Consider the following 14,827-nt stretch of genomic DNA (forward strand, 5'->3'; position numbering starts at 1 on the left):
TGCACTTATATATATATATACACATACATATATTTCGGAAGTCTTTCTTTTTGGTTTGGTTAAGCATGGAAAGCGTGATTCCCTTAGACGTTGCACAATGACAATGCCAACATATAGATTGGAGTAAAGTTAGAAAAACTTGTTTATGACACATGAATTATGTATATGAACCAACTTTAATTTTGATTCAGCAACCATTATGAACATTATAGTGCTGTAATGCTTTATTTAGTCAGAAGCAACAATCCTTTAGTATTCAAAACCGCTATTTAGATTGTCACCTTTTGAAACTACAGGCTTAGCTCTGTTGAGCCAAACATGAAGGGAAATCGCCACCTAGTGGCAAACAATAATGTTGACTTTTCATAGCCGTAGGTGGATGCTGGAGTACAACTTTATCAACTGCAAAAGAAAAAAACATCAAAATCTTTATGTGGTAGCAAATATATGTCTTGTAATCTATTTTGAAATGGTTTTTAATTGAAGCAAGATAACAGAACAAACACAGAAGTAAGTTATATTTACGTTTATGCTATCAAATTCACCTAAAGCCTAGGACAGATATTAGACAAACACTGTGCTACTTTGTAATCCTACTTCCTAAGTATGGGAGTATCCTTAATTAAAAGGAGTATCCCACGAAGTATCCTTCAGTATTAGGAGTATCCCTATGAGTATCCTTATTCATTAGGAATATTCGTAATCTTTAGGAGTATCTAGGGGTGGGATGTAAACCCCAGCCTGGAGACATGAGGCCTTTGTGATCCTGCTACCATGACTGGCCATCGAAGTATGTTAAGTATCCACATCTAGATTAGAACCTGCAACCCACCATTAATCTCTGAGGAGGGATTTAACAAAAACTAAATTCTAAACATTATTTAAAAGAACATGTACAGTACAGCAAATAGAATAAACTATACAATATGTGAAAATAAAACCATACTGGCTTAACTATCCAGTGAAATGAAAAAAAGTATAAAGAGCAGCTCAAAAGGGTATATATTCTATGGTCAGCTATTGGAGAAGCTTTTATTATATGGTCATACGCAATGACCAGCTGCTGCTAATCGTACCAGCGACAAATAGCAGTAATCACCGAGATTCAGGCACGGAGATGGTCATTAGACAAGGCACTCAGGCACCAAAGATTCTGCTTCATGTTAAACTTCTATTGTAGGTAACAGCTGTACTGTACGGATTTCACCTTGTACAGACAAAAAACAGCAGGCTGTGTATCTAACCTTACACTGACACATGCCGTACACTGCTGGACCATACATCTGTTGCAGGATGTCAGAGCTGTTTTAAGGTTTTCAAGGGAACTTCTGCACAAATTCTGCAGCTGGATAGTCACAATGTCCCCCGATATTCGGGGAATTTAACCACACTTGGATAAAATAAGCTTTTTAACTTAACTGCACCCAAACAAAAGACCAGCTTTTTGTTTGTAGTAATCTTTCTGCAAAAAAATTGACCTGGTGAGTTTTAGTAGAGGTCAAAGCGTTGTCATTTTAGAAACCTATATGCGATACTTCACACGTATCTCATATTTGTTCTACAGACCTGCAAAAATGACACGCATGCATAAAACTCAATGTAAAAGTCATGCCAGATTCTTCAAAATATGGAATATCTGAGATCTCTTCAGTTTCAGTGCCACGAAAAAAGCAGGACATTTATGAGCTTGTGGGTATGACCAGCTTGGAAAAACAGAAATGGTTAAAGATTACTTGTAAAATAAATCAAGAATGAAAGGCTACATTGTTTACTTACCGCTCCCAAGAGGTCACCAGAGAAGAGCTGGATTCAGTAACCAACAGCTTTGTATGCCAATGGTATGAAGAACAGATTCTCTACACCTGTCTACCCTTGGTTTTGGAGACAAGAGCGGGTCCCACTCAGTACTAGAGTACTCAGTGTATATTTGCTCATTATAACTGCAGATGAGGTCAGCGTGGTGGTGTTTCCACGTTTGCCGATTGCGTGATTTACGCGATTGTCAACACCTGTCCTGTGAGGGGGCAGGATGTACCAAAGCACCTTGCAGATAACATTCAGCCGGCTAATTGTTTGCCAAGCGAGGCTCAAAGGGTCAGGAAAAAGCCCAGCTGGTTAAACAGATACTCACACAGGGCAGAGAAATCAGTTTATTACAATTAATGTGTAGGGGGGCCTTTATAAATATTTCAGTGCTTCTGAAGCTATACTCATAATGCTCAGCCATGCAGCTCTTGCTTACATGACTCGTGTATACAGGCGTGTGGTAAGGGGAGAAATGTTATGGACTGGGCCGAGACAACTATTCAACTCAAAACTGACCAACCGTCCACAAAATGAGGAATAACATCCATCTGAATATAAATATATATACTTTATTACAATTATAGGGTGGAGAAAATCCCAGAAACACCTAATATCAGAGGAATTACTAAGGTGTGGAGCCACTCTATTTCGAGAAGAGCAGAATCCCCTCTTTGGGAGCAGAAACCTTCAGTTCTCTGAGGGATGAACAAAGGGCAGCTCCACTCCTAAGCGTCCCGTTTAAGGTCCACTGATGCGTAGTCATGTGGCTTCACGCAACTACTCAGATTCGTTTCGCGGTTCTACAGGAGCCTTGATTTGGTAACAGAAACACAGAGGGACTCGGCCGCCTGAACGTAGGAAAAAGGTGAAACTCCTCCAATTCAGGCGCTGCTCAGTTGGCCTCTTTTGAACCCCATTAGCAGCTATCAAAACACACAGAAAAGTGCCAATTATGAGACGCCTTTAGCAGCTCACACAAACCGAGTATAAAGAGTATTCAGCGTAACCTGACTCTCCCCCATAGCTGCATTTACAACTGCGATTCAGTTACATCAGTCTTTTATGCATCGTTTCTACCATTTCATCCACACCTACATGACACCACTATAAATACAGACAAGTTCAGTCAGCCAGGAAAAAAACAATGAATCAGACAGCTCCAGCTAGCTACAACTGCATGAGGAAATCGCTTTATTAAGGGAGAATGTCCATCTCACAGCGAAAGTCAAGATCGTGCACTGAGGGTGACATCGTGTGGTGAGATAAAGGAACTACACTGTGCTGAATAAAGGAGACCTCACTGCTGTGGACAGACTAACTGCTTGAGAGAGCCAGCGAATGTGGTACGTTGGTTGTGTGTGTGTCAGGGGGGTTGTTTCGTCCTATACAAAATGTTACAGTCACAATCAAAGTTTATTGAAATATTCAAAATGTTTCATCTTTTGTCCTTAAAATCCACAGATCACTGGTGTTAGTCACTCTGTGCAGTGTCAATAGTTCCTGAGCATTCCTCACCAAGATCTTACTTCCAACGCTGATCAATTAAAAGACAAGGGGGGGAGGAAGAGGAAAAAAAAAATAAATCATTGACTTTTAAAACAAATGACATTTGGAATGAAAAAACGTCTTAAAAACCCAAACGGTTTGATACAACGTTGGTCGTTGGCTTCTTCCAAAGTTGGGAGTGTGGGAGATTGAACTCACAAAGCATGAAGCGATATTTACGCAGGCAAAAGACACGGACATCGGAACAGGGGGACAGGAGACAAAGTCAGTAACGTCTGCCAAAAGCCCCCCCTTGTATTCCGCTGCCCTGCATCATCTGGCTGGGTCGGTTTAGGGCACCAGACAAACTCTGTGAGGCCGTTCCCTGCATGTAACCTCCACGGCTGCAGAGCAAGAGAAGAGACAGACGTTAGTGTCATCACAGGCCAAGCAGAGCCCGTCAGTCACACGCAGGGGCTCCCGCCGTCACAGCCGTCCACCTGCAACTAAAATGGCCTCACCAATAAAGGCAACTGCTCCTGAAGACTGGACAGGTAAATGCGATAAATTAAATTAAAAACATAGACTTTATATCACGTAATAGCTCTGTATCTTGCTTTGTGTGTAGCTAAAGCAGACCCCAAAAACGGCGATAATTGCCTGTTAGTCACCATCAGACATCGACGCCGATTAACGACTGAAGACTGAATGAAACGTCGTTATGCGACGTGTGACTGACTATAGCTGCGTTCAGATCACTCCATGCAACTTTCAGTACCTACCCTGACATTCCTCCTCGTCCCATGGGACTCTGCCCGGGCATACCTCGGTCACCTGCAGAAGACGACCAGACCACAAGCAAACTGCTGACAACGCTTTACAGAAACCATGCAGGTCAGATCCTCATTCCACAAGTGCCTTCAGTACAGTATTTATTTTGTTGTTTTTTTTTTTTAACAGGCGTGTGACGTTATGTTACAATCACATGGACAGTTTTAGTCTCGCTCTAGCAGCTAAACTATTCACAAAGGTTTCATACTTTGCCATCCTCTGTCACCATCAATTTTCCGCCCGGAGTCCCAATCACGGCCGTCCCTATAAGACATGATCGCACCGTGAGACAGACGCTGCAAATCCACCAGAAAAGAGGTGACTTTACAAAAAAAAGAATTCAAAATGCAAAAGAATGCAAAATGTGCACCCACTGATTTAAATAAAAACTAAATCTAAGTTGGCTGAAATTAAGCTGCCTTAAACAGGAATGGTTCTGCGTATGAACAAAGCATGACGAGATGCAGAGAGACAGGAGGTGGATAAGGCCTGACCTGGGATTGAGGCCCCGCTTATCGTAGCCCCAGCTGTCCCGAGTGTCTCTGCCATGCCTGTCATTACGGTCAAAGTGCCCGTCTCTGTCTCCCATCATGCCCCGCGACGTCTCTCTCCTGGAAGAGCAGAAACGGCATGACGGCTACAGGCCTCCATTCCCACGTCACACCATGAGATCCACAAACCCCATGAAACGGGTGACCAATCAAACGAAAGCACGGCGCCTGGCTCTGAGTAAAATATTTCACTGGTTTAATAGGCCGATGTCTTGTGAGGAATCAAGCGCACAGAAAGATAGGGCTGGACCCCGGGAAAATTCGAGCAAATTTTAATTTTGCCTGCTTGCTAGGGGGGGTCCCCATGTTAAAAATCCGACTGTCTTCCCCCCCTTATGTGCAGCCCAGCAAGTGACTTCTGACGATGTACTATTTGCTACCTGCGGTAAAACCAAGTCCTCTCACTTGCCCCTTCATCACAACCGACCTGTCCATGAGGATGTCGTCATGGTACCGGCCCCGGTCTCGATGGTCGAAGTCCTGGTAGCGGTCCGGGCGGCCGAAGTCCGAGCGTCCGTAGCGCTCGTCCATGGCGAGCCTTTTGTCCTGCCAGTCGTCCTTCCTATTGGAAAGCGGCAGTGTGGTAAGCACACTCCGGGGGGGGAGGAGCAGGGACCCCCCCGCCACATGGGCAGCCGAACACGCACCGGTCCATGTCGTACGGCCGCTTGAGGGGCCGGCGGTCCTGTTCGAAGCGCAGCTGCTCCTGCTGCCGCCGCAGCTCCTCGCGCTCGCGGTGGATGCGCTCCTGCTCCCGCCGCCGCTCGTACTCCACGCGCATGCGCTCCCGCTCCAGGAACTCCCGCTCCATGCGGTCCGCGTCCAGCCGCTGCTTCTCCACCTCCAGCCAGTTGCGCTTGCGCATGAGCCGCTCCCGCTCCTCCCGCTCCCGGAAGAGGCGGATCCTCTCCCGCTCGGCGCGGCCGTCTCTGTCCCGTTCTCTCTCCCTGTGGCCGCCAGCAACAGCACCCCAGGTGAATTATTAGGAGACCAGAAGGTGGGGGGGGGCTACTGCCTCACAGAACCAGACATTACGATAAACCTGGATTCAGACGTGCCCCCAAACAGCGCGCACGCACACACACACACACACACACACACACACACACACACACACACACACACACACACACACACACACACACACACACACACACACACACACACACACACACACACTCTCTCATTACAAATACAGGCTGGCTGGCTTTACCCAGAATGCCGCCGCCTCTCCACCTCGCGGATCTCGCGCTCCCTCTGCCTCTGGCGCTCGCGCTCACGCTGCTCCTTGATCTGGTCGAAAGAGAGGATGTCCTTCTTCTCCTTGCTGGAAGACCGGCGATCATGGCTCTTGGTGCTCTGGGTGACGGGAACCAGGGGGCGTGGCTTAGCGTGGGCACCCCTGTGGCGGGCGGCGCCAGCAGGGCCGGGAGAGCGGAGGACTTACTCGCTCCTTGCTCTTGGTTTTGACGCTGATGACCGGCTCCCCCTTGGATTTATCCATGACCACCGTCCTCTCAGCGGCACGGCCTGCAGCACGGGACGGGTCATTCATCGCAAACGGGTCACCAAACACAGGTCCTAAATCCCCAGTCGAGGCCGTCTTACACTAACATGGTGGAGTCATCTTTTGAACAAAACACCCGGATCTGCCAATGCAAAAACCTCTGATTTGCGCTGTATACATTAGAGGTGCCCTGCAATGGTTTATATGGCCAATTAGGTGTTTTTACTATTAAATCTGGCGGGTCGATCTTTCTTTTTAATTCTCTTAGAAATCAACACCGGTGTGCAGCCCTAGACAGGCCTCTCCCTCGGCAGAGATTAGTGGGATATAACTGTCACATCTCTTACTCTCCCTCGCTTCTCTCTGCTCATAAAAATTAGCTCAAATCGCCCCCTTGGGAGGAGAGCCAGTGCTCTCCAGGTTATCTGACTTTAAGACCCTGGTATACACTATAAGCAGCTTGGATTGCAGAGGGCAGAAGGCATTTCCTCAGATCTGCTCTGGGACGCCACTGGAGACTCTCACATGGCACCCAGCGGCAGCCAGCTATACTTCCTTCAGTATCGCGTTACACTTGCCAGCCTGACTGGGTATTTGCGCGACATCGTGTGTGTAAACATACAACATGGACATGCTCAGCAAAGGCTGGCTATTTCCAGCTGTATGACTCTGCAAAGTTCTTCCACACTCTGTTGGAGTTTACAGCTTTTTAAACATACGGCACAAAACAAAACCTGTGACTCGAGAAAGTCATGTAGGTCATGGAATCCGGCAGGATTCCCTTCTCGGCTGCCGGATAAGCAGCCCATGCCTGCTCTTATCCAGGACTTTGTGTTTTCCCCATAAATAGGCCTCGCAGTAACTTGCTTCTCATAAAAACAGTTTAACAAAATGACTTGACCGTCACATGAACCTCCTTTCTGCCGTGGAAATATGGCCCAGCAGAATTGGCTGAGACATTGGGTTACTGCTCCCGTCATGGTGCTTGTACATAGTAACCTGCTTGTTCCAGATCTGCCCTAGGTCACCACTTCACTCATCACAGAGCGGCGCCAGGCAGCGACATAACGCTTAACTGCATTACAGGTCTGATCACGTGCCATCAGCACTGCTGCGAACGCAACATCACTGCCGCAGTTCCCGTTTTTTTTTTTTTTTTTTTAAACTGAGCAACAAGCGAAGCCAGTTCACAGTCCCTCCCTGAGATTCTCCAGCTATAATTAATGCAGTCGACCTCTTTCGCTGCCAAACGAAAACGGACAGAACATCTTTTCGAACTACTCTCTCAAAGTAACTATTAGAAAGCGAACAATCAAAATGCCTCATAGCACAGAGAAGCTTAAAGCCAATGAGTCCGTTCACATTTGCATCTTTTCACGCGACCTCTTGGGTGGAATATAAAGAAAATCTTCAAAATTCACGTACTGATTTACATGAATGAATGACAAGCTACAGATATTCTACAAACTGGATTTGAGAGACAGCAGCAGAAAGCATGTGTGCAAAACCAACCATGAAATGAGATGCAGACATGTGGCCATTTTTAAAATGCTCCTGTTGCCATCCCCAGGGTGTGGCCGACCTTCACAGAGTCTCCCTAGATGGATTCCGTATTAACCTGATCTTTGCAGCGATCTAACCAGTAGATACAGAAACCGCAACTTGCCATTTTGACGTCAGATTATGAATGTTAAAATCCAAAATACTGCCCAAAAAAACATACATCCATAGATCAATTAGAAAATGACTGAAAACCTTGCTGTGTGTAATGCATCGTTAAACAAAGATGCCAGGAAGTAGAGAGCAAACTGAAGATACAGTGAAGTTCTGCGACATCATACCTTTGCCATCCTTCCCTGCTTCAGAACCTTCTGATTTTTCATCCTTATTGGCATCAGACCTTTGACACGTAAAGCAAAATGGAGAGGTGAGCAACCAGTTCACCCTGAGGGGTTTGCCGTCGCGTGGTTGAATAAGTTCCTTACTTCTCCGGCTTGGAGTCCGACGAATGGCGTCTGTCGCCACCAGACTTCTTGGCTTCAGCCTTGTCAGCTGGCTTCTTTCCAGCAGGTTCGTTTTTAGCCTTGAAACAAAAGATGGGATTTATAAACATTTGTTCTGCGGGGCATTGGCCAGAGGGGCCCAGAGTGAACCTGGTTTGTAGTCGGCGCCGCGTCTCTGAAGCATGACCGCTTACCCTCTCCACAGAGATCATCCGGCCATGCAGCTCGGTCCTGTGCAAATGGCTGATGCACTTGGTGGCCTCCTCAGTGGAGCACATAGTGACGAAGCCATAGCAGCGCGCCCCCGGGCTCCTGGCATTTGTCACCACCTTCGCTCCAACAACCTGGGGGGGGGGGGAATTTCCTAAGCATGGTGGGAAGCCTTAACGGAGGCAGAAGAAGAAGATCTCCAAACAGACAAGGAGAGCATTCAAGAGAAACATCAATGGAGTGAGGCAGGAGGCAAACTCAATGTCATAACAAGCACTAAGAGTCATTCATGGCAAAGGACTCCAGCCTTTACTGCAGACCTCCGAGTCAGGAGCAGGGCACCAACCTTGCCATACTTGCTGAACAAGTTCTTGAGGTCCGTTGCTCTGGTGGTTGAAGAGAGGCCGCTAACCCACAGGTTCCGGCCACTGCTGGTGGCGGCAGAGGTGCTCGCCGGGGCTTTGGGCACGAGAAAGGAGAGACGCGGGTGTAACGCTCACAGACCAACAGCTCACAAGTATGCAGCTTCAGGAAAACCGCCACACTCTACTAAACCGATCGCATGGGACGGTAAGCGGCACTGCAAGGCCTGGTTCATACTCTGTGCGGGGAACCGCCGGGCCGTGGCATGTGTGTCACAGAGCCAGACCGTCCGTGATGTTCAGACTTCTTGCGGCAACATGCCGAGCTGCCATACTGTAGAGCAAATCTGCTCTCAAGTCATGTTTATGTGTGGTATGGATGTCATACTAAAAGTAAGAATTCTTCAAAAACTAACTATGCTTCATGAACTTTGAGTATGCAGGGCAGGGTTGGCAAATAGCGAAAAACAGTTGAGAAACGGGAAAAAAAAATCTACACAAAAAAACTATAAACGCTGCTTGCTAAACTAGCAGAAATAAACCATCCTGTTTTCAATATTATTTAACTAAAGTAACTTCCTCAGCAACCTTTCTTCAAATCTGCTAGTCAAATTTGTTTTCGGTCTGATCAGAGAGCGTAGAAAAAGGAAATTATAAAGGGCCTTTGTTCCTATCTCCTTCCTGACCTTCTGCTACTTTCCCCTGGCCAATGAATGATCAAGGCGCGTTTGCATGACTGCACAGACAGTCCGTGTCATTTCGATTTGAGCGGTTGGTGCCCGGCCTGCGACGAAAATTACGCCACCGCCGTCACGTGTGAGTGTGTGGTAGCACGTGCGCGTCAAGTACGAACCAGCCTTAAGGCTACGGACACCGTGAAACGCAGAAAACAAAAGCTGGCAGGCAGAACAAATCCGATGCGATGTTTACATGAAAGATTCACTGACGCAAATCGCATTGTAAAAGGAAAAAAGGGGGAGGGGCAAGACACTCACCTTTCTCATCTTTTGATTCAGGCTTACTAGCCTTTTCCTCATCAGTGCTAGAGAGAGAGAAAACATGTCAGCATATGGAAAGGTCTCACCCCCAGAGGGGGTTACGTGCGTCCAAAGCGGAAACACCTACCTTGAACACGACAGCGGAAGTGCGGCCTACAAGCACATTTGGCGTGTGCTGCGTTACGACAACGCGACATGAACAGCAACGATGGGCAGAATGTCAGACAGCCAACGTTAAGACCCAAGAAAACTCTGAGCATATTACGAAAGAAGGGGAATGGGAATGACGATGAGGGGAGTTATTTTAAAAAAAAAAAACAAAAACAAAAAAAATGCGGAGACCATTTTACCTCCAGAGTGCACCAAGCTCATAAACAAAGGAGCCATTATAACAAAGATAGCCATTGTTCTAATATACAGAAAACAACAAACCTCTTTTTATGATCATCGCCCTCAAGAGAGGAGGACTCTTTCACTGCCGTGGATTCCGCAGCACTCTCTTCCATCTTCCTGCCATCTTCCTCACCCACCGCTTTTGACTTCGCTTCTGACTCGACAGCGCATTTTTCGTTCGAACCCTGCTCGCTTAAGCTAGAGGCCTGCGTGCACGCATTGTCCGTGTCCATTACGTCCTCCTGAACATTGTGCTTGTCCTCCGCTTTTGATTTGCCCTCGCTTTCTTTCGACTCGCCCTTTTCCATGTCGCTAGTCGACGCTTCGCTCTCCAGATTGAAGGCATCGTCAGCGTTAATGGCGACGGACACATTGTCTTCCTCCGGTTCATCGTTCAGAGAGCCCTCGACGGCGGTGGGCTCTTCTTCGGACAGCTGTTCCAGGGGGTCTTCCTTAAGCGGCTCAGATTTACAAGACCCGGCTACTTTCTCATTTTCTACGGATTTAATAGGAATAGAATGGCACAGAGTTTAATTACTTCTGAAACACAGCAAGCATTACGTGGAACTGGCAAGGCTGGGACAGGAGGTGACCCTTTGCTTTTCCCTCCATATATAAGCAAAAACTAACAACGAGAGACTGGAAAAAACAAAGAGAGACCAAGCAGCCGTTTTTGTTTATATCCTGACAATAGCCGACCTCTGCAATCCCTCTCATTTCACCTGATCCGAGTAGCGATAGGTTCTGATCTGAAGGTGGCTGCGAGACCAGCACATGGTGGGCTCCAAAAAGTCCATCTTCACGTCATTTCTGCCTTCCTGAGTCTCCATGACATAGGAAGTGCTGTCTTAACTGGGAATTCAGAATCCCTCTGGTGCTGGGTCCATTGAGGGTTATCTCCAAGGCATGTATTACATTAACCGGATCCTTTAACGTTTTGTGGACGGGCATCCGATTCTTCTCTTCAGAACTTCTTAATCTTCTTTTGCCACAACCTAAAAACACTGTACAGCATCTGCAACAACTAAGTGAGGACCTCATTCAGTAAGCTAAGAGGGCCGTGTAAATTACTGGCCATGTGTTAAACTCAATTAACCGCTTCACACAAGTCGGCGATGATGGATCTGCACTCACTGTGCATTACAGATTACGTCTTAAAACACCAAGACGTCTTCAAAAGTTAACAGGCTTAGCACAAAGCCAGTAATTCTCTTTGGATTTCCAGTCTCTTCCCGAGGAAAGAAAAAACTCATCACTTCCTTATGAAACTAAGACTGAGACGAAGCGTTTTTGAGTTCATAAGGATGTGAAACGGTACCTATTTCATCTTTCGCGTCTTCAGATTCAAACACATCCAGGTCCTATAGAGGAGGAACAACAAACTTAGCTAACAGTAGCTAGACATACAGAACATTGAACAGACATATATTACAAAAATTCTGTAAAACCGATTAATAAACATGCTACAAAAAGCAACTTCAGAAGTACCTCTTTTGCCGAATACTTCAAATCTTCATCTTCGGCTCCCAAATCAACACATTCAGGGTCCATCATCTGTTTAGAGGAATAACGATAAAGAGCATTAATCCACAGGGTTTCTTTTTTGTTTGCGTTTTACGAAAATCCCTGAACTTTTTTTATCCGTGATTATATACCGGAGCATAACGCTGCCATGAGCCAAATAAAACTCGCCGAACAGAATGCTAATGATTTGCTTTGCCAGCCTATTTTTTTTGCCTGCCGGAAATGGCTGCCTGCACAGAAACCCGTTGAACCAGTAAGACCACATCCCATTTGCCACCTTGTCTCCCCTCCCACATCACCTCCTCGGGTTGGACATCTGCTAGAGGGTCCGGGAAGCCCGAATCTTCGTCGTGTATGATGTCGTGCTCGTCCTGGCCCACTTCGGCATTCCCCTCATTGGACAGCGAGTCGAGGATCTCGTCGGCATCGTAGTCCTCGCACTCGGCCGGGATGCCATTATCGGTCCCCGTCTCATCCAACACGCTCATGTCCATGATGTCCATCTCATGAAGGCTGTCCAAGTTGCTGTCCAGGTTGATGTCTGGGTCCTCCTGTGAACAACAGATGCACCTATCAGCTGGCGTTGACGAAACACCACCAAACAAGAGCTGTATTCCACACGCAGGGCACAGACACGACCTGCTTAAGACGAGAAGAAAAGCTGCATCCATGTGCAGAGGCGATAAAGGAGAAGAATTCCTCTCCTAATAAACCCACCAGAACCACGTCCGTGATTCTATATAACGAGTCCATTTTGGTCCGGTACACTCACCTGCCCATCTCCAGAATCCTCTTCAATAGTACAGTCTTCAGAGCCATCGTTCTCCTGTCTTTTGCCTAGGAATTTAAATTGAAATCAACTTCCCTTTCAGAAACAGCAACAGGAGCAGCCCAAGAAGCGCTGAATGAAAGATGCTTAGCATGAAGTCCTACGCTTACCCTTGGCTGCCCTCTTGGGCGTCCTCTTGGGCGTCGCCTCCAGAAAGACTATGATTTCATCAGGATTCCCACCTTCTTCTTCAATCGCCTTTGATAAGAACATACATGAACTTATGAACACAAAAATAAGGCCTTAGTGCAGAACTTACACAGCTAAATATTTAACACCACTGTAATGTAGACTCCAAACTTGAAACCTTCATGACACCAAGAACAAAATCGGACAGATAAAAATACACAATAAGCACTGCTTATGGAGCGTGAACTATTATAAAGTTCTCTTTTCAATAGAATCCGACGTCAGTGTAAGAAGGTTAAGATCCTGCCAAGCCAGCAATGCAGCATTATTGGATTCACGTATCCCGAAGCGTTCTGGTTAGGTGCCTCCTTCAATTCTAGTCATAAACCAGGCACGTATTTCCATGACGTTTGGATCATTAGGTAGGTGTGTAATCTACGGTACACGTTCAAAACATCTTTACAACACAATCGGCGTAAGGTGCCAGGAAAGTGGCGCTGCCTCCCGTGCAAGGCGGCGACAAGCGGCCTGCTGCGGCTCGCAGGTCCGGCGAGGCTTCACCCCTGGATCCGGCCAACCACGAAACACGGGAAATTTTATTTTCTGATTATTGATTATTTAAAATATTGGTTAAACTGTCCCAAATGCGAAACTGCGATGGCGTCTGACTTCAGTAATCCCGCTACTCAAGTACCATCCTTTCAAATCACGTTGTATGTCCTGCGATTTTTAAAAAACGAGTTTGCATGCATGGGTCTGCGAAGTTAAATCAAACAGCGATTGCATTGCACGATAGTGCGAATTTACAAGGAGAGGAACAGCCTTCTGTACCTTTTTCAGTCTCTCGGACAGCATACTCTTATTGCCACTGGCGTCTAGGTTTCGCCGTTTCAGCTCGGCTTTTAAATCGATAACTCGTAATTCCGACAATTTGCGCACCCCTGCCCCCTCTGGGAGCTCAAGCGACACCGCGTCCGACGCAGACGAGCTCTCAGCCATGGTTCGGGATGTGCACGGTTCCGCTCGTATGGATGTCCGACTCTGCAGCTTCTCGCGAAAAGGCCCGGGACAAAATGGCGCTGAGCGACGCACAGCGAGAAGCAAACAGGAACCGCCGCCTCGTGAGCCGCTAGCCAGGCGCTAGAGGGCGCGTGCGCGTGCCTGCCCCCCGGTTCCGGTGCGGCGGTGGCCAGGTGTCGCAGAAAATGACGTTTCTTGCGAAATGCAAAGGGGGGGCTAATTTTTGTTGACCATTAGCTTAGGGCAATTGCTTTAAAAAATCTTTTTAATTCATTTGTCATGAATGAAGGTAATACTTTCCTTTTATTAGATAATGTACTGAGAATCGAGCAAAAATGAAAATGCAATTAGTTAACAATGTTCATTGAACATTTAAAAATCTCCGAAATGTAAAATAAAGACTACATAAAAATGCATATGTGTGTTGTATGTGTTTGAAATGAGCCCGCGCATTTCTGAGTTGGGCAGAAATTATAAATACAATATTTAATGGACTAAAATACAACGTGTTTAAATTAGTTTCCTTGCAGTATTTAAAGCTGTTAGACATGGTCCATATGTTTATGGTGTTTCGTACATTGCTAGTGAATAGATGACCCTTGTATAGTGAATTACTCATAGTATTTATATACTATGATGGACTGACGTCCCACTCAGGCCGTTTCCCTGCCTTGGACCCTATGCTGCCTATATGGGCTCCGGGCCCCCTGTCCATACACTGGATATATAGCTGGAAGAAGGATGGATAATCCTGTCTTTCAACAAATGATTTCAGAAGCTTCCTAAAGTTTGCCACTTTTCACAGCATACAATGATAGTATAAACATATAGCATGATTTCAGCTTGCATACAGCAAACGTTTGTGTTTGCTACAAATTCACGTGATATTAACAATTATGTAACTTAAAAAGAGAATGAGCCAAATGGTACAAGACAAAGTAGGCAAAGGGGTCTACTTCATTGTATTTTACATATTTATGCATTGTTCTCATTTTTATAACCTTTTACAATAACACTTTTACTTGGCATACATTTTTATCCAAAGCAATGTACATATTTTTCCAAAGGTACAGAGCTGTAGGGGGTTAGGGGGGTTTGCTCAAGGGCCCAACAGTAAAATTCTAACCCACTGAGTCACTCACCACCCCCCCTACAGAAACTGCCACAGAAATGATCTTC

At 46.3% G+C, this 14,827-nt stretch overlaps 1 protein-coding gene across 1 annotated transcript; it reads right to left on the bottom strand.

Moving 5' to 3' along the window:
* Positions 1–2,970: 2,970 nt before the first annotated feature.
* On the bottom strand, positions 2,971–13,751 carry safb (scaffold attachment factor B). The gene is made up of 20 exons (XM_048976256.1): positions 13,460–13,751; positions 12,610–12,697; positions 12,443–12,507; positions 11,970–12,221; positions 11,635–11,700; positions 11,465–11,507; positions 10,186–10,642; positions 9,751–9,797; positions 8,740–8,852; positions 8,378–8,527; positions 8,166–8,263; positions 8,022–8,080; positions 6,121–6,203; positions 5,887–6,032; positions 5,321–5,620; positions 5,101–5,235; positions 4,617–4,733; positions 4,331–4,386; positions 4,074–4,125; positions 2,971–3,695 (listed from the first exon to the last, which is right to left on the bottom strand). Exons 1-20 carry the CDS (start codon positions 13,625–13,627, stop codon positions 3,578–3,580), a joined length of 2,613 nt encoding a protein of 870 aa, XP_048832213.1. The 5' UTR covers positions 13,628–13,751; the 3' UTR covers positions 2,971–3,577.
* Positions 13,752–14,827: the final 1,076 nt, after the last annotated feature.

Source organism: Brienomyrus brachyistius, chromosome 15, assembly GCF_023856365.1.
Source record: "Brienomyrus brachyistius isolate T26 chromosome 15, BBRACH_0.4, whole genome shotgun sequence".
Taxonomy (NCBI): Eukaryota; Metazoa; Chordata; class Actinopteri; order Osteoglossiformes; family Mormyridae; genus Brienomyrus; species Brienomyrus brachyistius.

Bases quoted from the DNA above. Each gene is read 5' to 3' on its own strand.
- safb (XM_048976256.1), bottom strand. From the start codon at position 13,627: ATGGCTGAGAGCTCGTCTGCGTCGGACGCGGTGTCGCTTGAGCTCCCA. The intron at 4,387-4,616 runs GTCAGGCCTTAT...CATGTCTTATAG, and splicing joins AAGCGGGGCCTCAATCCCAG to GGACGGCCGTGATTGGGACT. The intron at 4,126-4,330 runs GTATGAAACCTT...CGTCTTCTGCAG, and splicing joins TGGTGACAGAGGATGGCAAA to GTGACCGAGGTATGCCCGGG.